At 42.4% G+C, this 25416-nt stretch overlaps 1 protein-coding gene across 2 annotated transcripts; it reads right to left on the bottom strand.

The window, feature by feature from the left end:
* Positions 1–840: 840 nt before the first annotated feature.
* Positions 841–24089, bottom strand: LOC308673376 (tropomodulin-2-like). 2 transcript variants are annotated; one of them, XM_081336999.1, is made up of 10 exons: positions 24004–24089; positions 17420–17609; positions 16180–16336; positions 8055–8177; positions 6215–6298; positions 5223–5353; positions 3966–4073; positions 3492–3635; positions 1690–1834; positions 841–1213 (listed from the first exon to the last, which is right to left on the bottom strand). In XM_081336999.1, exons 2-10 carry the CDS (start codon positions 17543–17545, stop codon positions 1182–1184), a joined length of 1050 nt encoding a protein of 349 aa, XP_081193125.1. In that variant the 5' UTR covers positions 17546–17609; positions 24004–24089; the 3' UTR covers positions 841–1181. The 2 variants fall into 2 exon arrangements, with proteins under 2 accessions (XP_081193125.1, XP_081193126.1); XM_081337000.1 differs by lacking the exon at positions 24004–24089 and having other exon boundaries at positions 17420–17637.
* Between the last annotated feature and the right edge of the window lie 1327 nt (positions 24090–25416).

A 25416-nucleotide genomic window follows, 5' to 3' on the forward strand; every position in this document is an offset into this window, starting at 1 on the left:
ATGCCATGGATAAATCGTCATATTTTCCTTAGAGGATTTGTTCTACCTTTACAAGGGTCCAGTCGATGTGAAAGATAAGTACAGCTAAAGCATGAATTCCTACATATAAAGAAAAAAGAATGCTAACATGTATTGCAGTTCTAGTTTTGGCTTGTCTGTCATTGCATTCATGCATAGTGTTAATTCAGAATTTTTAACCACTGTTTGTTGGATGAGCCCATAGTGGCTTCATTCACACAGAACACAATACTACAGTGGTCATATTTACACGTATATACCAAATGAGTACTAAGGTATGGTGTTGCATTTTATGTGAATCAGTCCTGACTGTGAGATCCTACAGTGTGTTCTAAGATAAGGTTAATGAAAATCATAATTTGGTCTAAACAAAGCCTATTGTGAGATTTGTCTCCAGTTATCGGCTCCAGAAGCAATAGTTTGCAATATACCTACTGTCTAGCTTATGGCACATTGTAGTCTGGAATTTGAAGATCGATTCGTTTGGCAGAGTGTGCTGGTGTGAGAATAGTTCCACCTTGGCATGAAAAGTTGTTTTAAAATGACCTTGGTCCCTTTTTATAATTTGCACACAGCCGTGGAAAGATAAAGGGAAACAAAGAGCAGACTAAGGTTTCCTATGAGTCAAGAGGAGGTGGCGATTTGTATGACATAGAAAGCACAATCCACTAAACCAATGGTAGGCAACCTTGGCTCTTTTATGACTCATGGACTTCAACTCCCAGAATTCCTGCTGGCTCAGGAATTCTGGGAGTTGAAGTCCACGAGGCATAAAAGAACCACGGTTGCCTACCCCTGCACAAAATAATTCCCACTTGTTTTAGTTGGACTGGTGCAGGAAAATTTCCTAATCACTCATGGATTCACATGAAATGGAAGGGGGAGAAAAGGCTAACTTGCAGCTCTCCCAGTTTTGACACCCAAGTTTCAGTTGGTCTTCCATTCAGCTCAGAGCATCTTGAATTCAGAGCACGATTGTTGATTGCTAGGAAAGAGAAAATGAGGCTGGATTATGGTGGTCGAATAGCAGGAAGGGATGAACTGAGGTAATGGAGCACGAACAGTCTTGTTCTAAAGCCTTTCCAGTATCTTCCCTTTAAATCTGTAAATTTTTTGAGATTGTGATGAAATCGTTCTCTTCCCTCACATCCTCAGAGACAAGGCTAATGGCGTTCTTCCACCCGTTTCTTGCGAACTAGAGAGAGAGGGAGGGAGAGAAAGGAAGAGGAAGAAGCATTGCTTTGTAAGTGTCACAAAATATGTTTTTCTAATTTTGTAACTTTTTTGTGTGTGTAAAGGTGATTGATAAACAATTTTATTTAGGTCTGCACTTGTATTCGCCCCTTCCACCATGGGACCAGTAATATTTGTCATCCTTTAATTTTGTAGTAAATCTTCAAGGTAAATTTGGATAGCAAACCATTTCTATTTATTATTTAACCTAAGCAAATATGCCTGTTTTTGGGCTCCTGCCTTCTAGTTCACTCTTGCTTCCATCAATTTAGTTTTGTGTTAAGAGAGCCTGGTGATCCTTGTGTATCAGATGTGTCATTTTGTAATGGCCCAAAGAAGACCAGACATTTTCTACTTTCCTAATCTGAATTGAATCCAGTATGTTCCCCGGTAAGGATGCTCCTAAACTTTCACCAATCTGAGGGGTTGGTATCTTACCTAGATCATTATTTTTAGTGATGGCAGCTGCTGCCCTGGTTCTTGGGCCTTGCTTTGTAAACTGGTACCCAAATTTGAGAATCTGAGAATTCTCCTCCAACATCTGAGCAATTTCCATCTCCACTGCTGTGCCAAGCTGTTGTCTCTGAGAAAGCAACCAAGATCAAATCAAATGGAAAATATTATACATCATATTGTACCGTCATTATCCATGCTACTTCATGCACAAAACTAAAGTCTCCTAAGAGCTAAACTAGATTTAATATTTGGCGTGGGGTGCTTGTCACAGTCAAGAAGACAATTACGCCGGTGTGATTATTTGCTTCCACTATAGTCCTGACTGAAGCTGTATTTCCTGGATTGCTGGATGGAATAGCATTTTTTTTTTAAATCATTGATTCCAGTTGAAACATTTCTCATCTGGGGTTAGGGAATTGAAATGGACAGTAAAGAGCTAAACAGCTCTCTATCCCCCTTGCCATTTTTTTTAATTTTTTTTTATTTTAATCCCATTTATATCCCGCCCTTCTCCGAAGACTCAGGGCGGCTTACAATTTAAGCACAAACCAATGTGCTTAGCAATAGCCTTCATTCTATGTATATGCCTGCTTATTAGGGCTTTTGCCTCGCCCCCCCCCCAAGTGGCATTATTACAAAGTCAGCTTAATTGCCCCCAACAATCTGGGTCCTCACTTTACCTACCTCGGAAGGATGGAAGGCTGAGTCAACCTTGAGCCTGGTGGGACTTGAACCTGCACTAATTGCAGGCAGCTGGTGTTACTGAAGGAGGCACCAAGGCTCTATCTATATATCAATTCAGTTCACCCATTCCTGCACCAGCTACATAGTTTAGCTTTGCAGTGTGGAAGTTACCTTGGTTTTAAGCAGAAAAACTGAAAAGAGGGGAGAGCAGTAAATGTACAAAGAGACAGATGTATGGAACCCTTGAAAGGTTTTTAGACAAAAATCACAAACAAATGGATAACTCAAACTGTAGCTCCAAGCACCATGTAGTAGCTTGCTGAAAAGTTAGCACAAATGGTGCTGGGCAATAATATCTACAGGTAGTCCTTGACCTACAACAGTTCATTTAGTGACTGTCCAAAGTTACAACAGCACTGGGGAAAAAGTGACTTATGACCATTTTTTTCACACTTATGACTATGGCCTCTTGCCCGTGGTCACTTGATCAAAATTTGGATGCTTGGCACCTGGTTCATATTCATGACGCTTGCAGTGTCCTGGGGTTGTGTGATCCCCTTTTGTGTCCTTCTGACAAGCAAAATCAATGGGGAAGCCAGGTTCACTTAACAACTGGGTCATTAACTTAACAACTGCAGTAATTCACTTAACAACTGCGGCCAAAAAGGTTGTAAAATGGGACAAAACTCACTTAACAAATTTCTCAGTTAGCAACTCAAATCTTGGGCTCAGCTGAGGGTTACACAGTCAAGCAGGGAAGTTGCATTTTGAACAAACCGGAAACTAATCCCTCCCCTCCTGAAATAATTTCCTAGCATTATTAATCTACTTTGCTACTGTAAGAGGGAAAATGCTAGACTAGGGGAATTCTAATCTCTTACAGCAACATATTCCCGAGTGTAAAAGAAACATTAACGTTTTCACGGTGAGGGTTCCTGCATGACTTAATTTTAACATACTAAGAAAAATCAAATATATATTAAATCAGGCTTGTCCTTTGACGTCTGTCTTGTTTCAAGATCCCAAATGAGGCTCATCACCAAACAGCAATTTTTAGAGTCCAGCCCATCCTAAATTCCACTTTGCTATCCATTCCTTACCTGATTGTCAATTTTGATTTCTGTCAGTACTTCATTTCCTTTCAGAGCATCAACCAAAGCAAGGATGCCTGTCCCAGTGATAAAATTGGATTCTATATTTAGACTTTTCAGTGTCTTGTTTACTTTTAGCATATCTGCAAAAGCCTGAAAAGAAAGACAGCGGTGAAAAGACCTGTATCACCTCTGTTTCTGTTTGCCTTAGGAAATATTACATTTCAGAATTTGCCTTTTCACCGTTGTCACCTCAATATAGTGTGAAAATAGTTGGAGACAGAACGAATATGTTAAATAAAGTACAGTAAGACGTTTACGGAAAATTCAGAAGCGGTGCAAGCCTGCAGCTTTTCAAACATGAAACTTTAGCTTGTTTATATTTTAGCGCATTTATTTATCCTGCACTGTTTCCCAATACTTTGCAGGCTGCCAACCCAGTATTAAAATAGAATATGCAGTTTTCCCCCAAGAAAACCTCACCATTGCAACAGGGTCATTGCTTCGAGTAGCTGCCAGGCTGAATTTTTTCACGTGGTCATTGGTTTCCAGAGCCTTTGCAAAGTCTTTAAGAGTTGGAATTGGGATGTTCTGTTTAAGATAAAAAAAAATAACTCTAGTGTAACTGCTTGAATTTAATAGATTCCACGATGGCTTCAGTTGTAGCCATATAGTGACCTGGTTCTGTCAAAGTGGTACTAAGTCAAAACTGTGCTGGACAGTAAATGAATCAATTTTTTGAGCTGGTCTATAATATATAATATATAACAGAGTGAGCGCCTGTTACTCGTCCCAGCTTCTGCCAACTTAGCAGTTCGAAAGCACGTAAAAAATGCAAGTAGAAAAATAGGGACCACTACGGTGGGAAGGTCACAGCGTTCCGTGCGCCTTTGGCGTCTAGTCATGCTGGCCACATGACCATGGAGACGTCCTCGGACAAGCGCTGGCTCTTCAGCTTTGAAACGGAGATGAGCACCGGCCCCTAGAGTCGGAAACGACTAGCAGGCATGTGCGGGGGGAACCTTTACCTTTTTATAATTTTAATTTGGATTATTACACATTTAATAATATAATTCATATCCCACCTTTCTATAAAATAGCATCAAGACAACTAACAAAATACTTAAAACAAGGTAATTGGCAAGGCAAATAAATAAGGATCAATCTGAAGCTAATAAAAGTCAAATACGTTTTGTCTAAAGAGAAGGAGCTTTAAAAAAGGAAGAGGCACAAGCAATAATCCCACAACAGAGAGCACATGGTTGATTCGATTTCACACTCAAAAGTGTTGCGTTTATAAGGCTGATTGTTGGTCTTTTAAATGTTTCAGCACATCTTTTCGAAGGGAATGAAATTGCCATTCATCATCCACCGAGGTAGCATTAGCCTGATGACTTTCATGTTTGTAGAGAATGCAAATATATAGTCTTTTTTAAAATTTCTATTTGAATACTGACATGAACTTTCAATATCTGCTTCATAACATCTTTCATGGATGAAGCTACAGTATAGTCTAGACCAGGGGTAGGCAACCTTGGCTCTTTTATGACTCGTGGACTTCAGCTCCCAGAATTCCTGAGCCAGCAGGAATTCTGGGAGTTGAAGTCCACGAGTCATAAAAGAGCCAAGGTTGCCTACCCCTGGAGACCAGAAAAAAATAATGCCCATCTCAAAATATTTTACAGGTAAGACTGGGACAAATAAAACAACTGAATTTGAACTTGACTTTGATACAAGTACCTTTATGTTGTTCAGATTGACTTCTTGTAGAGTGGGATCATTTGCCTTAAGTCTTTGCAAACAGGTTTCAACATTTGTTGGGTTAGGTGGTTCTTCAAAAACAGGCTTGACCTTTTCACCTTTAACCACATCTGGGGAAGAAAAAGCACTAATGCAACCCTTCCATCCATATACTGTACCATTAATGCGAATTTTTCTTTAAAAATAATATTTTCAATAAAGTGATAAGTGCACTCTAAGCCACTAAGTTATTATCCAATGGATTGTTTTATAACAGCTTTAGCTTTCTCATTTCTACAAAGTCATCTTTGTCCTTCTCTCTGCTTCTTTTAAACACTTTTGTCCACTTCTAACAATTGACAGCTCTTGTCAGTAGGCATGGCTATAAATTTTGATTTTGCAAACACTTTATCCCTTATTCAAGACTTTGTTTACTCAAGAGAAGGCTTTCCGAGGAGGCTGTCAAGTTTTCTTCCTATTCTTGCAGATAACTAGACATGAGCATTCATAAATTTTCATACGTCATGATAACTAGAAATATCATTTTGGCTTAGCTGATTATGTAAACATAGCGCATTTTGATTTATTCAATAAACCATGAATAAACCAAGGCATAGATTAAGCTCATGTTTAACTTCTCATTAGCCTACCATGTTTTCAGTTATATAACTCAGTTTGCAGAAACTCCTAAAATAGATTCTTCACTAGCTGTTTTATTTTTTTTATTTTTTTTAAAAAAGACATATTACCGTCTAATGGGGAAAATATTATTTTTGGAACAAAAGGGCCTGACAGAGCAAATTCCTAAATGCCTCATTCATGATGGGAATGCAGTTTAGGAGACCTGCCATGTTGGCCAATTGCTAATTGGATCTTTGCAACAATTGTAATCACCACAGTAGGAAAAAGATTAGCAGCATCAGTAGCTTGATGGTTGCAGAAAATTGCTTTCTTGCTTGGTGTAAAGGGCACAGGGGAATGTCTATACTTACTTTTCACAATTCCTTTGCCATCTTGATCAGTGGATCCTTCATCAAACTTAGGGTTGTTGACCAAATTATGAACTCCGAGGACGGCTGGAAGCACCAGAAATAGCAGCAATAAGATTGAATACAACATTGCTTGAGAAGGCCTGGCCTTCATCCAGAACAGGGGTCTTCAAACGTGGCCCTTTTATGACTTGTGGACTTCAACTGCCAGAATTCCTCAGCTAGGGTGCCTGGCTGAGGAATTCTGGGAGTTGAAGTCCAAAGGTCATAAAAGGGCCACGTTTGAAGACCCCTGTAATAAATCAAGTTCATGATATCACAGCCTTGCTTTACATCAGGGGTCTTCAAACGTGGCCCTTTTATGACTTGTGGACTTCAACTCCCAGAATTCCTCAGCCAGTGTGCCTGGCTGAGGAATTCTGGGAATTGAAAGCCACAAGTCATAAAAGGACCAGGTTTGAAGACCCCCTGATCTAGACTCTCCTGCTTTTCTCCTAGAATTCTTCCATGTTACCCGTCAGCAGCTAATATATATCAGGAGGAGGATAATCCAGTGGACTGTTTTTCATTTAGGTTGATTTATTTAAATTATTTTATCCTGCTGTTTAGGAAAAAGCCCCTTCAAAGCAGCTTACAAGGTAACATTTTACATAATGAAAATGCAAAGTGTAATCCAATTAAACCTGCAATGTAACCGCAAAAACTAAAAATCCAGTTTAAAAAAATGGAAATGGGTTTATATGAGAACAGCTGGGAGTGAGGATTGATATACTAAAGTTTTCCGTCTCGGTTGTGTCTGACTAGGGCATGTTGCTCAACTGTGTTTCTTGGCCAAGACAGTTAATGTTGTCTGAAGACAATTTCCATGATCATGTGGCCAGCATGACTACATGGCAAAGATGTACGAAATGCTGTTCCTTTCCCACTGCAGTGATACCTATTTGCATTTTCATGCTTTTGAACTGCTGGATGGGCAGGAGCTGCAGCAAGTAACCAGAGCTCACCCTGTTGCAGAGCTCAGGTCTCAAACCCGGGCTATCAGCTCTCCACGGTCTTTAACCCTTGAGCCATTGTGCCCCTTCATGATATACTATCAGCATTCTAATGGCTATTTCATCCATAATGCATTTCCTAAACGGAATAACCCTTCCATTTGGGAAAAGATAGGAAGACCTTATCAGTCACGTGTGTATATTTCAATAAGTGTGGATGACAAAAATCTGTACTCGCTGGCTGCATACCTATACTCTTATATCAGGGGTCTCCAACCTTGGGAACTTTAAGACTTGTGGACTTCAACTCCCAGAATTCTCCAGCCAGCTGGCTGGAGAATTCTGGGAGTTGAAGTCCACAAGTCTTAAAGTTCCCAAGGTTGGAGACCCCTGTCTTATATAACAGCCCTGAGCAAATATTTGCATGTGGTTACCAGTTCTCTGTGTTGGAAAATAGACTTATGCCTATAGTTTGAGTTCTGTTCAAACCTCCCTGTGTACCTGACTGGCTGTTTAGTTCTTTGAATATTCAGCATATCTGAATAGGTTGAAACCTTCGATTAGCCAACATAATCAACATTGCCATTAAACCCACTTCTAGAGTTCACACGGTTGGGTTTCTCAACCATAGGAGTGCTGCTAGCGTGTTTGTGGGATTCACTTAGAGTAAGGCTCCCAGTTGCAGTGTTTACGTACACCCCTGTTTCACCAAACTGAGCCATATCCGTGTGCTGTTGACAACAAGGGAACTTGAGGAATAGGATCCATGGCTTGTGGTGGTAACAGGTTTGGCGTGACTGAAAAGCTGACCCTGCTGTGAAACAAACAAGCACACAAATCTTGCCACACACCTGCTAGATCATACAGCTCAGTATCAGAGGCGCTGGCCAGAGCTTCTTCTAATTCTGGATCCAGAGTCACCTTCTTTTCTGCGTGGGTCTCTGTTGGCCTCTCCTTAGGCACAAATGCTTTTCCTTCAAGACAGAAATGAACTGAATCAATTGAAGAGCGTGATGGTTGCGAGCTGAGTTCAGAGGAAGAACATTTATGGATTATAGGCAAACCAGGGGAATGACCGAAATTCAACATGTAAATGGATACCGACTATCCTAGGAGTTAGTCTTAAAGGAGTTATTGGGGGTCAGCTCCTGTGCAGCAAAGCATGTGTGATTTAGAGTGCAACGACAGGCTTTCTAATAGACAGCCATCCAGCCTGTTCACACAGTAAAAGCCTGCTGGTATTATTTTTAGGGAAATGATTCATAATTTCCAAATATAAAAGCTGACAATACGGTAATAATTTTCCAAGGAATGCATCAGCTCTTCAACATCTTCCTGACATGATCCCATAACTGATGGATAAAATGATGTATCTTCATTGCTCAGTCACAGGGTTGTCCTGTTTTCATTGTTTTATACATGATGTTGTTCTCCTCATATTCCTCCGAAGAACTTAGGTCAAGTGCATGTCCGGTAGATTGGGATAAGAGAAACTGACTATCCCAAGACTATCCAGGCAGCTTTATGGTTCTGTGTTGGCTCTCTACTTATAAGGTGGGAAGATTCACAAAAGAAAATAATAATAATAATAATAATACAATAGTCACGTGTTGCATTTTTGAGAGACAGAAGCACTTCAGCTACTTACAGGATTTTTGCAGTGGCTTTGTAAGAAAAACCATCACTGGAATCTATTGATCATGGAGTGAGAGCAGATGAATAAGGCTGCGATTGGCTTACATCCACTGTATGAATTTATGGCAGAGAATATCGGTCATCCAAGCCGTATCACAACTGCTGTCCAAAGCCCTTGTTTCTCCTTATTGTTCTCTTTCGCACAGGTCACAGGCCTGGAGCATCAGCTGGAGACAGGTCCAGTCCCTGCCTACAGCCAATGCTCCATCCCAGGGTAGGCAACCTTGGCTCTTTTGTGACTCATGGACTTCAACTCCCAGAATTCCTGAGCCAGCCATGCTGAGGGGAAAGGGAGAGTTGCCAAGCTGAGCCATGCTGGCTCAGGAATTCTGGGAGCTGAAGTCCACGAGTCATAAAAGAGCCAAGGTTGCCTACCCCTGGTCCATCCCTATCTCCAGGCCTGTGACCTGTCCTGCTGGAATATCTGCAGTAGGAAGTTTTCTCAACTATAGTTCGATAAGTTCAGATGTAGGCACTTTCACACTCTTACTCTGCTTCCCCAGTCTTGCAAAAAGCATTTGGAAGTTTCCTTCCTGTACAACTTGGATCATTGAGAACAAGCATCTCCATCAACAATAAGTAAAGTTAAAGGTTCCCCCACACATGCGTACTAGTCGTTTCCAACTCTAGGGGCCGGTGCTCATCTCCGTTTCAAAGCCGAAGAGCCAGCGCTTGTCCAAGGACGTCTCCGTGGTCATGTGGCCGGTATGACTAGACGCCAAAGGCGCACGGAATGCTGTCACCTTCCCACCGTAGTGTTCCCTATTTTTCTACTTGCATTTTTGCGTGCTTTCAAATTGCTAGGTTGGCAGAAGCTGGGACGAGTAACATGTGCTCACTCTGCTACGCGACACTCGGGATTCGACCCGCCAAACTGCCGACCTTTCTGATCAACAAGCTCAGCGTCCTAACCCACTGAGCCACCGCGTCCCTCCGTCAACAATAAGCGAATGCAAAAATTACTAGCCTGATATTGCCCTCTACGGGAGCTACAGCAGTTCATGTAAGAATTACAAAAAAAAGAGGGTGGGGGGAATGAGCAGCTAACTCCCATCCCCATTTGTCAAGACACATTTGGATGCATTTGTCTGGCCACTTTGCAAAACATCTGAGTTGTTGAACTGAGGAAAGCTCATTGCTGACAAGATGTCATTCCTCCTGAATATAAATTTTTGAGGATAGCACCATGTGATCCCGCCTGGGCCCAGATACCTTTCGCAAGGGCTCTAATCCTAGTTTCACCATGCAACATTCACATGTGTGAGAGGAAGAGAAAAATGACTCACTTGAGGCCAAAGATTGGGAGGTGAGTCAAGGTGAAGCAGGAGTTCACTGCACACTGTTTACCCAAGCAGGAAAATCGAGCTAGCAATTTTTTACGGGAGCTATAAAACTGACTGGAAAGATTATATTGGGTTTGCTGATTGGACGGCCTGTGAAATCTATTAGAGAGTTCCAAGTTCACCCTGCCTATAAGTTGCTCTTGAATTCCAGTGTCAGAAAAATAAAATGTTGTCATTTGAGCTGTGCTGCAGCTGAAAGAAAACTGGAGTCTACGGTCCAAGAAGGATAATATGTGTGATATTTTTTTTCTGACGCAGGACCAATGCCGTATGAGGAGGGGTTCTCCGGATCATGTTCGTACTTTTGTGCCAAGCCATAATGGGTTTGATTTTTGACTTAATGCATTACATGGATTCATTCCGTTGCTGTTGTTTAATGTTATACGAGAAGGAGGCCCCAATGATTGTTCAGCCAACTGCAGTCAAAAGAAACCACAGCTTAGAACACTCTGCAAACTCATCCGGTTCAATATACTTTTGATCTATAAAGCCACAGTGCTCCAGATGTGTGAAATGGGTTTCCCGAGGCAGATATGAATATTTGCTAGAAAAGTGATCAAATTGCCTCTGCTGTCTCCTCTCCCACCTTCCCCCCAATTTTCCCCCAGCCTGCGTAAATGAAATCATATGGAAAACTTTAACGTATCTACTGGAACTCCACAAGCAACTGAGTGTGGGATAATTCATTCTGTCCCAAGACTTCCCGAGCGAACGGGTCTATTCTAAACAAAGAACAAAGGTGGTCTAGAAAGAAGTGGGAGGGGGAAACAAGATACGTTAGGAGAATTGGCTTTTAACACTATAGTCCAACCTGGAACAATTAATCAATGGAACGGCTTGCCTCCAGACGTTGTGGCTGCTCCAACACTGGAGGTTTTTAAGAAGAGATTGGACAACCATTTATTTGTTTGAAATGGTGTAGGGCAGGGGTAGGCAACCTCGTCTCTTTTATGACTCATGGACTTCAACTCCCAGAATTCCTATGCTGACTCAGGAATTCTGGGAGTTGAAGTCCATGAGTCATAAAAGAGCCGAGGTTGCCTACCCCTGGTGTAGGGTTTCCCACTTGAGCAGGAGGTTGGACTAGAAGACCTCCAAGGTCCCTTCCAACTCTGTTATTCTGTTATATACGTTCATATTCGAGAGGGCATTTGTTTTAAAGGCTAGCAAATGTATATAATCACACCTTTGCGTTACACACAAACCAGTAGGATGTTCATGCCCCCTTCTCACTAGCTTATCTCCACACATACAGCCCAAATTGGTGTCAAAGTTGCCAGTTAAATTGGCAACAGTGAAAAGTAAAAATATTTTGATAATTGAAAGGGGGGGGAAAATTCCACTATCTCTCCATGCCAGAGGGAAGCACGTGTGTCAGGAAATCATTTAGCTCACCATATTAAGAAGCAGAAAACCCAGAGCAGAGCTAACATTTTCAAAGATTCCCAGTGGGGAAATATTTGATGCAAATAGGTAATTACTCCTTTTCCATAACGGTAGCGATGTTAGGTACTGGTTTTACACATCCCACTAAGGCATGATGTCATTTGCTTATTTGTGGCTGGGCATGACATGTAAATCCAGCCACGTGTTTATAGTTTGGCTTGATGGGAAACTTCAACCGTGGTTTATTGAAACCATGGTTTAGCTCAGTCTGTGGGCTCAGTGATGAGTTTCATCAAACAGTGATAGTCTTGGGGATATTGTAGGATAACATACATGTTCCTGGGCAGCATCCCTTTATCAGATGCTTATTTTCACCTAGTCTGGTTATTCCCGATTACTGTTTACTGCCTGATTTTTCCACTGGGCCGGGCACTGTCAGGCTTGTTTAAAAGGACTGTTTCTGCTTTATTTCAGTGAGCAGTTCCCAAGCAGTTTAGCTCCAAGGAGCATCAGCCTCTTAAGCTTTCCAAATAATCACTCCCCAGCCATTTTTACTGCAAGGGCCTGCCAAAAAAAAAATTAAATAAAGGCAGTGGCCAGAAACACCACATGTCTTGGATGTCCTGCCAACAAGGATCACGACTTATTCTTTCTTATGCAAGTATCTCAATGATTTTGCCAGCTTTAAATCAGCAGGCTCATCTTGCATAACAGCCTGGCCGTTTTTTCCTCCAGGCTCACTGGGGCTGCAAAGGGTTATCGCAGCATGGCAGAGTTTTGCAGGATCCCAGTTTTAGAATGCCTGTGAGAGTAACAGAACTGGAAGGGACCTTGGAGGTCTTCTAGTCCAACCCCGTGCTCGACCAGGAAACCCGATAACATTTCCGACAAATGGCTGTCCAGTGTTTGGAGCACCCACAACCTCTGGAGGCGTGCCATTCCAGTGAGTTATTGTTCTAACTGTCGGGAAATGTTCCTTACTTCCAGGTGGGTTCTAACTCCTTTCCTTGATTACTTTCCACCCGTTCCTTCTTTTCCTGCCTTCCTACTTTGGAGAACAGGTTCACACACACACACACACACACACACACACACACTCACACACACACACACACACACACACCCTCTTTCTGGCAGCCCCTCAAATATCGGAACACCGTCCTTGGACCTCTCAACAAAATGGAAACTTGAAAACAGATGGAAACTTGAAAACAGGCTTTTCCAGGTCAGCAGACATGTTAGGATTACAAAGACAAATATTGCAGGGAGAAACTCTGATCACCAGGGACAAATAAGCTAAATATTATTTCCTTTGGGCTCCTTCGACAAGAGGATTCTCTGCTAGTTTGTAAGCAGGTCTGGTTTTCTCTCGTCTCCCTGAGATCAGCAAGATTGGAGAACTTGGTCGATTAATTCAGCTACAGGATTATTGAAATCATTGCCTAGGGTAGAGCTGGCTTGTTTTCAGATGCCATGGCTTACTTTCCTCATTCAGAACAACTCTTGCTTTGCCTCTCCTCCCTCTGGCTTCCGTCTCTGCAAGGAATGTATTGGCTGGATAACTGACAGCTTCCCCCCCCCCCCGTACTCCAGGCAAAAGGAGGATGGGTGAAATTGGCTAGCATTTTGTCAGTTTCCCTCCACTGTACTGTACTTTCTTCCGCAGAGACAATCCCGTGGCAGCGTGTCAAGCTATTGTGGGGTTGTTGTTTTTCCTTTTTTTAAAAAAAAAATCCATTTATATCCCGCCCTTCTCCGAAGACTCAGGGCGGCTTACAAGCTTAGCAGTAGCCTTCATTCTATGTATATGCCTGCTTATTAGGGCTTTCACACACACCCCAAGCGGCATTATTACAAAGTCAGCTTAATTGCCCCCAACAATCTGGGTCCTCGTTCTTTTCATGTGAAATGGAGGGAACGTAAGGAGATTTATTGCTGCAAGACCTGCTGCAAGTCAGGCTATCCTATCCTTGCTTCTTGCTCTCACTGCTATTCTTTTCAGTCCCCAAAGTTTTTGGCAGCATGAAATACTAAGGACACAGGTTGCATCATTGCTCTTGTCACGCACAGCTGCAAGTCCTGCAACAGCAAAAAGAAAAAAAATCCTTTCTAACCTACGCGACACTGAAGGGAGAAAACAAAAAGGGGAGAACAATCCCAGAAAAAAGCAACTTGGTACTCTCCCGGACAGTTCTAAGATGTTAAAGACAAAATTTAACATTGGCGACATTTCATCCATTTGACCTTCAGTCGTTTTACTTGCTTGTTTGGGGGGGCGGGGTGGGGCGTAAAGCCATCAAGCCAATGTTCCCCTTTAAAAGACATGAAGCTTAGAAGTTGTCAAGTGTGATGGAAGGGTAAAGTTCCCTAGCAAGCGGGGGAACCTTTACCTTTACCTTTTATCTTAAAAAAAAAATTCCACAATCTAGCTGTTGCAAATACACACCTCTAAAAAGGTAAAAAGCTAAAGGTTCCCCCGCACATGCGTGCTAGTCGTTTCCGACTCTAGGGGCCGGTGCTCATCTCCGTTTCAAAGCCGAAGAGCCAGTGCTTGTCTGAGGACGTCTCCATGGTCATGTGGCCGGCATGACTAGATGCCAAAGGCGCACGGAACGCTGTTACCTTCCCACCGTAGTGGTCCCTATTTTTCTACTTGCATTTTTACATGCTTTTGAACTGCTAGGTTGGCAGAAGCTGGGAACAAGTAACAGGCGCTCACTCTGCTACGCGGCACTCGGGATTCGACCCGCCAAACTGCCGACCTTCTGATCGACAAGCTCAGCGTCCTAACCCACTGAGCCACCGCGTCCCTTACTACACCTCTGCTGAACTGAAAATAAATCAGCTCAGCTCCCCAGCACTTCAGACATTATGAAAATACAAAGACCGAGAGATGCAGAACCCTTAAACACCAAAGCCCTCAGCAGTTCAGGTTATTGGAAATAAAAAGACGATCACAGCTTGCTTTCGAGCTGCTTCAGAGAGTTGGGGAAGTAAATGCCGAACACTGTGTGAAGGCGCCCTTGTTTCATCGGGGATCCGGCTAATTTGAAGGACACTTCAGGTGAATTCAGGAACATTTGCTCTATTTCTAACAAGGAGGCTTCCTCTGAGTACTGACTTGTGCCGCTGCTCTTTTCTTCTAATTTGGAGTGTTCCCTAATGAGGTGGGGGCTGCAGGATGAACCACAAAGCAGGCTGGAAAGTTTTTCTTTTAGTTCTTGAGCCCATTCAAGGTTGTCCAGCTTCAGCTGTGCAACAGCAGCAGCAGCAACAACGAAGAGTGGTTGCTGTTACTCCTCTTTGCTAGAGACCTTCCATGCTAATGAAATAAATACTGTAATCCTGGAAAGAAAAGCTGATGGAAACCACTTTCCTAGGCAGATAGGAGCCAGAATATTTAAGCTAAGCAGTATCGGGCCATTCACTTCAGTATTCCTCAACCAAGTTATGCTGCTGCTAATACATTATTATTGTAAAGTGCAAATATATGCACCTTTTGCTAAATTCAACGGAGTATATCTTCTCCCCCAACGACCTGTATTCAAAGCTTTCTACCAACTTCATCTGAAATATGAATAAATGTCTATGCTTAATACTCATTAGGGTCAATGCAAAATATATATTAAAACCGCAACAAAGCATATTAGACATTTTCAAATGCCCACACCATTTCCTTTTGTAGAAGTGTTATTTCTCAAATCCATGCCTACCGCTTTCTGATCAGTGCTATTAAATCATTTAGCAACTAATTAGTACATGCTGTTGGGGTGAGTTAATTCTGGGTGGAGTTTCCTGTTGCTGTTCTATTCCAGTGGAAAGAGACAAAGGAAGTTGCCATTTAACTCTGAGTAAGAGAATCCTCTAGATCAGCCTTCTTCAAGCTGATGCTTTGCAAGTGGACTGACACCACAGGTCCCAAAATGCCTAGCCTCTGGCTAGGAATAACTTCTTTTTCCGGAATGAAAACCATGGAATTTATAGTTGGAAAATATGGATCAGAACAACATGGCTTCTAAGATTAAAAATTATAGAAATACTTTGAGAAGCCAACCAGCAATTTTTTTTTAAATCTTCGTGACCCAATATGAATCACCCAGAGGTCACGTATGCCTTGTGAGTCATGGTATCCAAGCCTGATATTGAATATTAAAGTAGAACCCAGGAAATGAGGACAAAACAGAATTTGACGAAGGTAGCCCACAAACAAAATCAGCAAGTTGTAAAACCAGCAGCTTGTTTGCCTTGATTTTTGTTCTTAAAATGCTTTAAACAATTGTAAACTACCCAGAGTTGCTGGAAGACAGATGACGTATAAAATTAAATATTATATACTTTTTCATATTGAATTTGATTATTACGTAAGAATAATTTAGATTAAGAAAGGGTGTCTACGCAAATTGCATATTCAACCCTTGCAATCTGCATAGGTCTTTGTCTGCCAGGTTGGGGGCAGCAAGATAAATTAATAAATTAATAAATATAAATATTTAATAAATATAACCCGGGAATCTCCATTTCTTTATTGTTGACATTGCAGTCAGGAACATACCTTTCTTTACTCCAGTAAAAGGTACAATATCTTCTCTGTCTTTGTGCTCCAACGCTTGTTTCTCCAAGTAGGACAATAGTCGTTCTCTGTCGAAAGGTCCCGTGGCAGGTTTACTGGTCTGATCTTTCTGTCGAAAGCCCGCTGGCAGAAGGGCATTCTGCCACAGCAGCGTGAGAAACAGAAGGAATTACTCGGTTAGGAGGAGTGGAACATTTCCACAACTTCTTTACTGGCACATCTAGCTCATGCGCACGTTTGCTTCAGAGCAGACAGAGCTGAAGAAGGGTACAGATAGTCCCTGACTTGAAACCATCTGTATAATAACGATTCATACTTACGATGGCACTCAAAACAGTGATTTACAGCCTGTTCTTTCATTTACAACTGTTCCCCTACCTAACTCAGTGTGTAGATACACAAATGGCAGCTGCCAGAAGAACGTTTTTCCCCCTCAAAAATCACATTGCATTTGGAGCCCTTGTGAGAAAAAGAGGTAAATGCTATACATCAGTTGGGGACCAGGGGCCGGTTCCGTGGCGAGAGGTTTTTCCACAGAACGGAGAGTGCGTGGTTTTGTGTGCTGCCTGCATCCCGCAGATGGGGCTTTGCTTGTTTGTGTGGACCGGTTGCTGGCGTGCCGCGGCCCGGTACTGGTCCACAGACCGGGGGATTGGGGACCCCCGCTATACACGCTACAAAGCTGATTTGGAAGAAGTGCTTCAGAGCTGAAGGGAGCTATTCATGAAAGTAACACCATTTTTTCAGACTTGAGTCTAGGGAAAATTAGGTGCATTGAATGAATAGCAGAACGATGCTTCTCTCTATACCCTATGAAGCACTTCTGAATCATTATCAAAGCACACAGAGACGTGAAACTGCAGCTCCATCATCATCATCACCCTCTCAGTATGTATCTCCAGACCATCACCTTCTGCCGCTACATGAGTCACTTCAAACATTAGTAATAGACCTCTTTGTGTCTTCTGAATGATGGTAAATTCCATGGTCTATTGTCACAGGCCACATTGATGGAGCTGAAGACATCCCATTTAGATTGTTTATCCTTGTCTTGTGAATTTGGGCATTATATAGAATGGATTGCATTTGCTGTGACAGACATTGTGGCTATAGTTAAAACTAACCATGAATCCAGCTTGTATCTACACGCCTTCAGGCGTTATAAATATTTCAGGAGCTAATTTTGAAAATCGGAAATGTAGTTTCATTGTTTAGAACGTACCTCTGGATCTAGGTCATCAAGGACATTCTCCAGCTGTTTGAGTTCATCCTCAGAGAGTTTGTTCAGAATTTCATCTTCATTGATATTTTTGTATTTCTCCAACTCTTTCCGGAATGGCACTGACATGTCTCTCAATCACGTCCCGTTGACGTTTACTTGTCAGTCATTCACAAGACAGTCTTCTGGATCCCTGGAAGAAAGAGATATGGTCAGTTCTCTGATAATTTACAATCATTGCATAAATGGCTTATTGGTGATGTTTTACATGATATGATTCATGATACAATACAGAATCTTAATATCTGCTTGGTGCTTTCAACTATTAAAAGTACTTCACATAAATTAGTTTGCTGTAATCCTTGTAACAATCCTGTAAGAATTATTAGCAGCATCTCATGAAGTTCCCACAAGTTATAGGCTAACTCTACCCTTTCATTCGAATAGAATAGAGCTGGAAGGGACCTCGGAGGTCTTCTAGTCCAGCCCCCTGCTCAAGCAGGAGAACCTATACCATTTCGGATAAGTGGCTGTCTAGCCTCTTCTTAAAAAGCTGCACTGGTGGAGCAACCATGATCGGTCTGTGTTCAGAGACATTATTTAATCTTTGATATATATTTTTTAGCCCTGCCTTTTTGCTTGTCCTTTGACTTGGCGTGAGCTGAGTGCTGGGTTGTCCCATGGCCCAGTCACAGCCATTCACAGAGCAGACGGATCTTCATCTCCTGTGCAATGCCTGCATCTGTGGAACTGGAATGAATGAGATTTACCCAGGAGAATTTCTTCCCACACTTTTCTCAAGGTTAATTTCTCCATTCCAGCAAAAGATAGAAAATATTTGCTGACCTGGAAACTATTTTGACGTTGTGCATTCAAGTTTACTGCGCTGTTTACCCACTGGATTCATTTATTAAGGTCTGCACGCAGACTGACGCATTAAGGTTATTGATGATGAATTTCTAAATCCTAACAGTGAGACAAGAAGTATTATAAATTTGTGTGAGAAAGAAAGAGAGTCATGTTTATAACTGAGATCAGTTTCCTCAAAATTTTCATTTGCATACTTGACCTTGTTTCTCAAACATGTTTTCCTCCTAGGGGGGAAAACATATTCTGAGCGAAGGTATGAAATATTACCTTCACTCTGACTTAGCTTTATGATCTCATCTAGCAATGTGATTGCACTGGTTGGAGTGCATGAGTCTTAAACTATGTGGAGATCCCGTTGTACTACTATACCTTCCAACTTTATATTATTATTATTATTATTATTATTATTATTATTATTATTATTATTATTATTATTATTATTATTATTATTATTATTATTATTATTATTATTATTATTAATATTAATATTATTATTATTCTTGGACTGCTTCTGGAACCTTAGCAATATGTCAGAGCTCACCCATGTGGCCCCTTTCTTACCAATGTTTTGTTTTCAAAATTTCAACATCTCAACACTCCCAAGAAACATAGATGACTCAAAATAAATACATACTTTGGAATTCCCACAATGCTTTTGATATAGTGTCACTCTGAGTACAATTAATATATCAACCTTCCTTGGAGAGAGTTAAACATTGGCTCAAAAAAACGACTCTTACTGCTCAGTTTGAAAAGTTCCCAATGGGACACATCAATTCTGTTTTTGAGCACTGGTCTTGAAAAACAATTTTATTGGGCTTAATTTTTTTTTCTTACTAATTTTTTTAAAAAACATGATTCTATTCTATTAAAAGAAAACGATCAAACTGGACCTGATCCTTGTTGTCATGTTCAACAGATGCTTTTCTGATCATTTGATGTAATTGTGTGGTTATTTATGCACACCAAGCTCACTCTTGCTTTGATCTAGAGAAGATTAAAGAGTGGAGGAAAAAAGGAAAATATCTCACTTTTCTGTGCCAAAAAAAAGGAATTAACAGAACTATACAAGGATAACATTTAATGGGCTTGGTCTAGCAATCTACTTGTTACTTTAGCCCAGTTACAATGAGAAATATTGTTTGGTTATTCTCTTTATGGAAATATGGAAAATAGTCACAGAAAGCAAGATTTTCTCTACGACCCTCCCAGAATTGGCATCCCAACATCAGAAGCACCCAACCAGATTACAAGTAGATGGTTGAGGTGCACCAAACCTGGGGCATTCTAGATGATTCCCAACTGCAACTCACAGTTGATCTGGCTAGCAGGTGCAGTAAAGAGAACTGCTAGGAGTTACTATTTAGCATCATTTGAAAACCCAATTCCTAATTTGTAGCAAAGAATATAAAAAAGTCAGAGTCTATTGATAATCAAACCAGCCATCTCTATCTTGATGTACAGAATCCTCTTCCACATATGTTTGCAGGCCAGTTCAAAAGATTGGGTGTTCTGAACTCTTTCTCAAACCAGAGTAGGGAGACCAGGTTAAAGCTGGGTCAGAATTAGGTTGCATGCATAGATTCAACTCCTCACACACTGGATAACTTTGGACCAATCATTTATTCCTGATCACTTGCCTTACACAGGATTGTTGTAAAGAAAGAAATCAAGAGAAACAATTTGGGGAGCACACTTAATATTTCAACACCGGCTTCATGCAGAACAACTATTCTGCCCCGTGTAAATTGGTCTTTTCAGGCAATCCTACATTCTCTTCTAGATGCTCCTTCCATAAATTGTTTCTCTTCAGAAAGAATTCCTGCTTCAGAAAACAGCAAACTCTACACTTCGAGCAAGGTCATAAACCGATAATCCCTTTTTTGAGTTCTTCCAGGAGAAACTCTCCATCGTGCTGTTTTGGATACATTTCTTTCTTTCTTTCTTTCTTTCTTTCTTTCTTTCTTTCTTTCTTTCTTTCTTTCTTTCTTTCTTTCTTTCTTTCTTTCTTTCTTTCTTTCTGAGATAACATTTCATGGGAACCAAGAATAGCTGTATAAAAATGAAAAGACATGTCTTGAAGAATATATAGGGCATTAATAGTTGTGATTCTCCCCCCGCCCAGTTCTAACATAATGAAATCTTTTGATTTTTGAACGAGAAGAAATTTTAGAGGTCATCTATTCTGACTGACTGCCATGCAATAATCTTGCCACAGTGGCTTCTCCTATAGAAAGACAAATTCTGCTCAAATCCCTCCCAGCTATTTGGGCAGACTGTTTCCCAAAGCACTTCATTTCTGCATTGAATCATTTTTACTCTTTGACCACATTTTGCTACCATTTAGCTAAAATAGTCATTTTTGCAATTCTGAGCATTTGTCTCTAGTTCTTTCCCCTGAAGCAACATTTTTTTTCCATAATGATAAGATTAACTACCCATCTACAGAGAAGACAGCAGCGTGCCAGAAATTATCTATAGCCTGATGAGTAAAAAAAAGTTCAAGCTTAGAGTAATTTATCTAAATACAGCTTTTATCCCACAAACATGCCAAAAAAAATTCAACAATGGGTGTGCTCAGAAAAAAAACAACTGCTGCAAACCCAGCATTAATTCTTCAGTCATAACTAACTAATGGACATTTGTGATTATTTGCAGGTTGTCTGCAGGGTGTGGTCAGAAAAGTCAGGATGATGGCTGCAATGATGCAGTTGAAGCTTTGTCTATTTTTTGTGTTTGATACATATTTAAAAAAAAGGCAAGCATTGATTGGACACTCATGACCACCATCATGGGTTTTTTTAAACCATATTCTGCGTATAGCCCTGATTTTTTGCATGTGAGCTTTCCATGGTGATTTGCAACCACTGTTGAAAGGCTAATTTTACCTGTAAATCTACACTGTTAGGAAATAAGGACAGCCAGCAGAGCAATAGATAAAGAAGAGGATGCGTTTGGAAGCATATCCATTGCTCACAAAACAGCCACATAAATCCATCTTCCAATCAATTCCATGAAACTCTGAAGTATGATTGATAGATTAATGAATGAAGTATTGGGCCTTATTCAACAAATGAAGGTTATAACCAGCTATGCAGGCAGTGCCTGTTCCCCCTACCAATCCAGATTCCCAGGATTTAGTTTTTCTTTTTAATCTCTTTTAATTTGAGCTTTTAAAGTTTCTTCGAACATGCTTATTTTGGCAGATACATCTGGCATGGTTGCTCTTAAAATGTACTGATTACACAACTACAGCTGGCTCACAGGGAAGCAGTGTCATCTGTGGATTTAGAAAGGAGATGGGACAAGAAAGTGAAGTTAACCAACAAGTGAGTCTCTTTGAGCCTTTTTTGTTTTGAATCGGGCGTCTTAACTGAATTCCCTGATTTGTTAAATAATAAACAAGCATGCAAGACGAAAGATGAAATTATTTTTTTTTTAAAGAAAATAGGTTTTTTTTAAAAAAAAGACATCCAATGTTCAGAGAATTACATATACCAACTATCCCAGGGGTCTTCAAATTTGGCCCTTTTATGGCTTGTGGACTTCAACTCCCAGAATTCCTCAGCCAGGCACGTTGGCTGAGGAATTCTGAGAGTTGAAGTCCACAAGTCATAAAAGGGCCAAGTTTGAAGATCCCTGAACTAGCCCCTTAATTCTCTATACACAAACTGGAAACAAGCCACAGATTGTTTCAAAGTATTGTTGTTGTTAGTTGCGAAGTCGTGTCCGACCCATCGCGACCCTATGGACAATGTTCCTCCAGGCTTTCCTGTCCTCTACCATCTTCTGGAGTCCATTTAGGCTCACGCCTACTGCTTCAGTGACTCCATCCAGCCACCTCATTCTCTGTCGTCCCCTTCTTCTATTGCCCTCAATCTTTCCCAGCATTAGGCTCTTCTCCAGCGAGTCCTTCCTCCTCATTAGGTGGCCAAAGTATTTGAGTTTTAGCTTCAGGATCTGGCCTTCTAAAGAGCAGTCTTAAACTTAAACTTAAACTTAAACTTAAACTGTCAACAAAAGTGCGTATAGTCAAGGCTATGGTCTTCCCAGTTGCAATGTATGGCAGTGAAAGTTGGACCATAAGAAAGGCTGAGCGCAAAAGAATTGAGGCCTTTGAACTCTGGTGCTGGAGAAGACTCCTGCGAGTCCCTTGGACTGCAAGGCGATCAAACCGGTCAGTCCTAGAGGAGATTCAAAGTATAGTCAGTCATTTTACCCAACACACCCATGGTTGAATCAAAAGCAAACAAGTCCTGTTGGGGTCAAACAAGTGGCGTGAACTCTGAATTTAAAGAGAGGAGATTGCAAGGAAGGCATCTGTGTTAAATCACAAGACCAACATGGGAGCGATCCTGGGGGGCGGCGGGGGGGGGAAGCATTCTCATCGTCTGAATGGGGGTATGGAATATTAAATCCACTCTGACGTAGCTCCATGACCTCATGGACCTGAAGACCTGGCTCTTCGAGCTCTCTGGCCCAGGCTGAGAATTTTAATTCTAATTTTTAAATGGGTTTTTTTACTTTTTCAGGGACTGTTATAATCTTTTTAATTGTTTTTAATTTTTGTATTTCTTGTTTTAATTACCCTGTTAACCGCCCTGAGTCCTTCGGGAAAGGGCGGTATACAAATCCAATTAATAAATAAATAAATAATAAATAATAAATAAATCTAGTGACTAGATTCTATACCAATTGGCACATGATGTCGCTTCACTCTGTACTAGAGTTCCTGATTCTAAAAAGGTCAAAATCTCAATAGTTCAGAGAGATGGACACAAGCTAGCTTGGGGCTCTGTCCATCTCCTGAAACCAAAAAATCTTGGCTGCCATCTTAGACTTGCTTTCTAGGAAGCCAAAACCTTTGGAAAAAACCACAGGGTTTTCACCGATTTATTTTTTTTTAAAAAAAAATCAATCAATACCCTGCACAAAGGGGGATGTTTCCCGCAGTGTGAGCGTCTGCTGCAGCAGAGATCCATTCCCCCAAATGATCAACTGGAGTCAGAAAAATCGACTTCCTCTCCCCCACCTCGGCCCCCTCGGGAGGGGGATGATGGGAAGGGTTGCTCTTCTGCATTCCACACACGCTCATTTCCCGGAGAATCGCGGTCGGGGTGAACCGAAGCCGTTTGCCCAAACCCCTGGTCCCTGCAACTCAAAACTAAGGGCGACCCCCCCACACACACACCCCACCCCACCCCACTCCCCAAAATAGCCACCCTGGAAGCCGCACGGGCGGGGGCAGTTAGGAAAAAGCGTGTCCTGGCGGAGCATCCTTCTCTTCCCATCCTCCCCCCCCCTCAATACACCTTTCAAGAATGTGTAACCAGGAGACCCTGTCGATCAAAGCGCTGGTTTTTTCACAACATCTGGCGATGCTGGCAAGACACGGGGCGGATCCTCCGATGCGTTTCCCCCCCCCCATCTTCCCCACGCACCCACCCCATCGCTCACCCGCCCCTCTCCGGGCAGCAGCGGACGGCCCCGGGCAGCGGAGCATCCAGCAAACGCCGTCGCCCCTCCAGGCAGGTGGGCACCAGCCGCCGCCTTGCCAGGCTGGCCGGCTGGCGCGGGATGCCCTCGCCTTCTCCCCCGCAGCATCAGCAGCATCAGCATCCTTGCTGGAGAGCGGCGGCAGGCAAGGAGCCAAGCGACCCGGAGAAGCGAGGGGGTGTGGGGGGAAAAAAGGAGGGGGTCGATCGCAGGGCTCTTACCCAGCACCGCCGCCTCTCCCTGGCCCGGGTCCCTCCGGCCCGACTGGCAGCCCGGTCCTTTCTCCGCGCGCTCCAGCCGAACCAGCCCCGAGCGGCTGTCAAAAAAAGAGGCAGGGCGCGCGCGCAGCCTCAGTCGCGCTGCCGAGCACTATGGGGCGCGTAGTTCGAGGCGGCTGCCATGGTAACGCTTCTCCGGGGGTGGGCAGGGGAAGGGGGAGGGGAGGGGAGGGGAGGGGGCCTCGGCGCTACGGCATGCCCTGCAGCGAAGAAGGACGGCCGGACGGCCCTGCTGGGTTAGCTCCCCGGGAAGCAGCGGTTCCTCTCCCGCGGGATGCAGGGCGCTGGCACCTGTTGGCCGCAGCATCCCCTTTTTCTCCTCCTCCTCCTCCTCCTCTTCTTCTTTCGAGGTCAGGCCAGATGAACCGGCGTGTCTTCCGAAGCCCCCCCCCCACCCCCAGCTGCTTTGGCTTTGCAGTTCCAGCCTGAGTGGAAGCCGGAGACTCGCTTTGCAGACTTGGAGCTGGAGTTGGGGGGGGGGGCAGAAATCACGGCTTACTGGATTTGAAAGTGCATTTATCTCCCCCCCCCCCAAAAAAAAAACCCAAAACAAAAAAAACCCCTTGTCTGCCAAAAAATAGTCCTATCTCCGCCCCCTTCTCCCCAACTAAATATTGAGTTCAGGCGTTAAAATGCCTTTCATCCAAATATTTCATTCTGGCAGGCAAAAGTTTCCCTATCCTGTTTTGTCTTTTTGTATTATTATTATTATTATTGATTTTATTTGTCCTCTCTTTTATTGTTTTTGCAAAGAAGGCAAGGCAGTGAGCATACCCAAACGCATCTTCCTCCTCCTGTTTTTCCCACAACAACAACCCTGTGAGGTGAGTTGGGCTGAGAGAAAGTGACTGGCCCAAGGTCACCCAGTTGGCTTTCATGCCTAAGGCAGGACTAGAACTCATGGTCTCTCAGATTCTAACCTGATGACTTAACCCAGGGGTGTCAAACTCACCACGTCATGTGTCACGACTTTTTCCCCATTGCCGGAGCTGGGGTGGGTGCGGTTTCGGCATGGTGCATCCAGCCTGTGGGCCGCCAGTTTGACACCCCTGACTTAACCACTAGACCAAACTACCACAGCTCTGAAAGTTAAATGAGACCGTCAAGTTGAAATTCACCATTGCTTCTCAGTTGACGATATGCTTACCACAGATAAGATTCTGAAGCAGTTAGGTGGTGAGTCCATGAAACGTTTAAGTCCCTAAAATTTAGTATAAATTATAAACAAAATGCTTACAAACATATAAATGTCCCTTGGGCTTTGTATCTATTGTGATGGGATACAAGTTCTTTGACAGAGCGATTGGTGGAATTTAAGACACAATGCTTAAGAAACACCGATCTAATGAACTGCTA

The sequence above is a fragment of the Vipera berus genome (genome assembly GCF_964194415.1).
Source record: "Vipera berus genome assembly, chromosome: 12".
In the NCBI taxonomy this organism is placed as follows: Eukaryota; Metazoa; Chordata; class Lepidosauria; order Squamata; family Viperidae; genus Vipera; species Vipera berus.

Coding starts and splice junctions, on each gene's coding strand:
- LOC308673376 (XM_081336999.1), bottom strand. CDS start 17,545: ATGTCAGTGCCATTCCGGAAAGAGTTGGAGAAATACAAAAATATCAAT. Junction 6,299..8,054: donor TGAGCTGTATGATCTAGCAG/GTGTGTGGCAAG, acceptor TGGTGCTTCCAG/CCGTCCTCGGAGTTCATAAT. Junction 1,214..1,689: donor CACTAAAAATAATGATCTAG/GTAAGATACCAA, acceptor CTCTCTCTCTAG/TTCGCAAGAAACGGGTGGAA.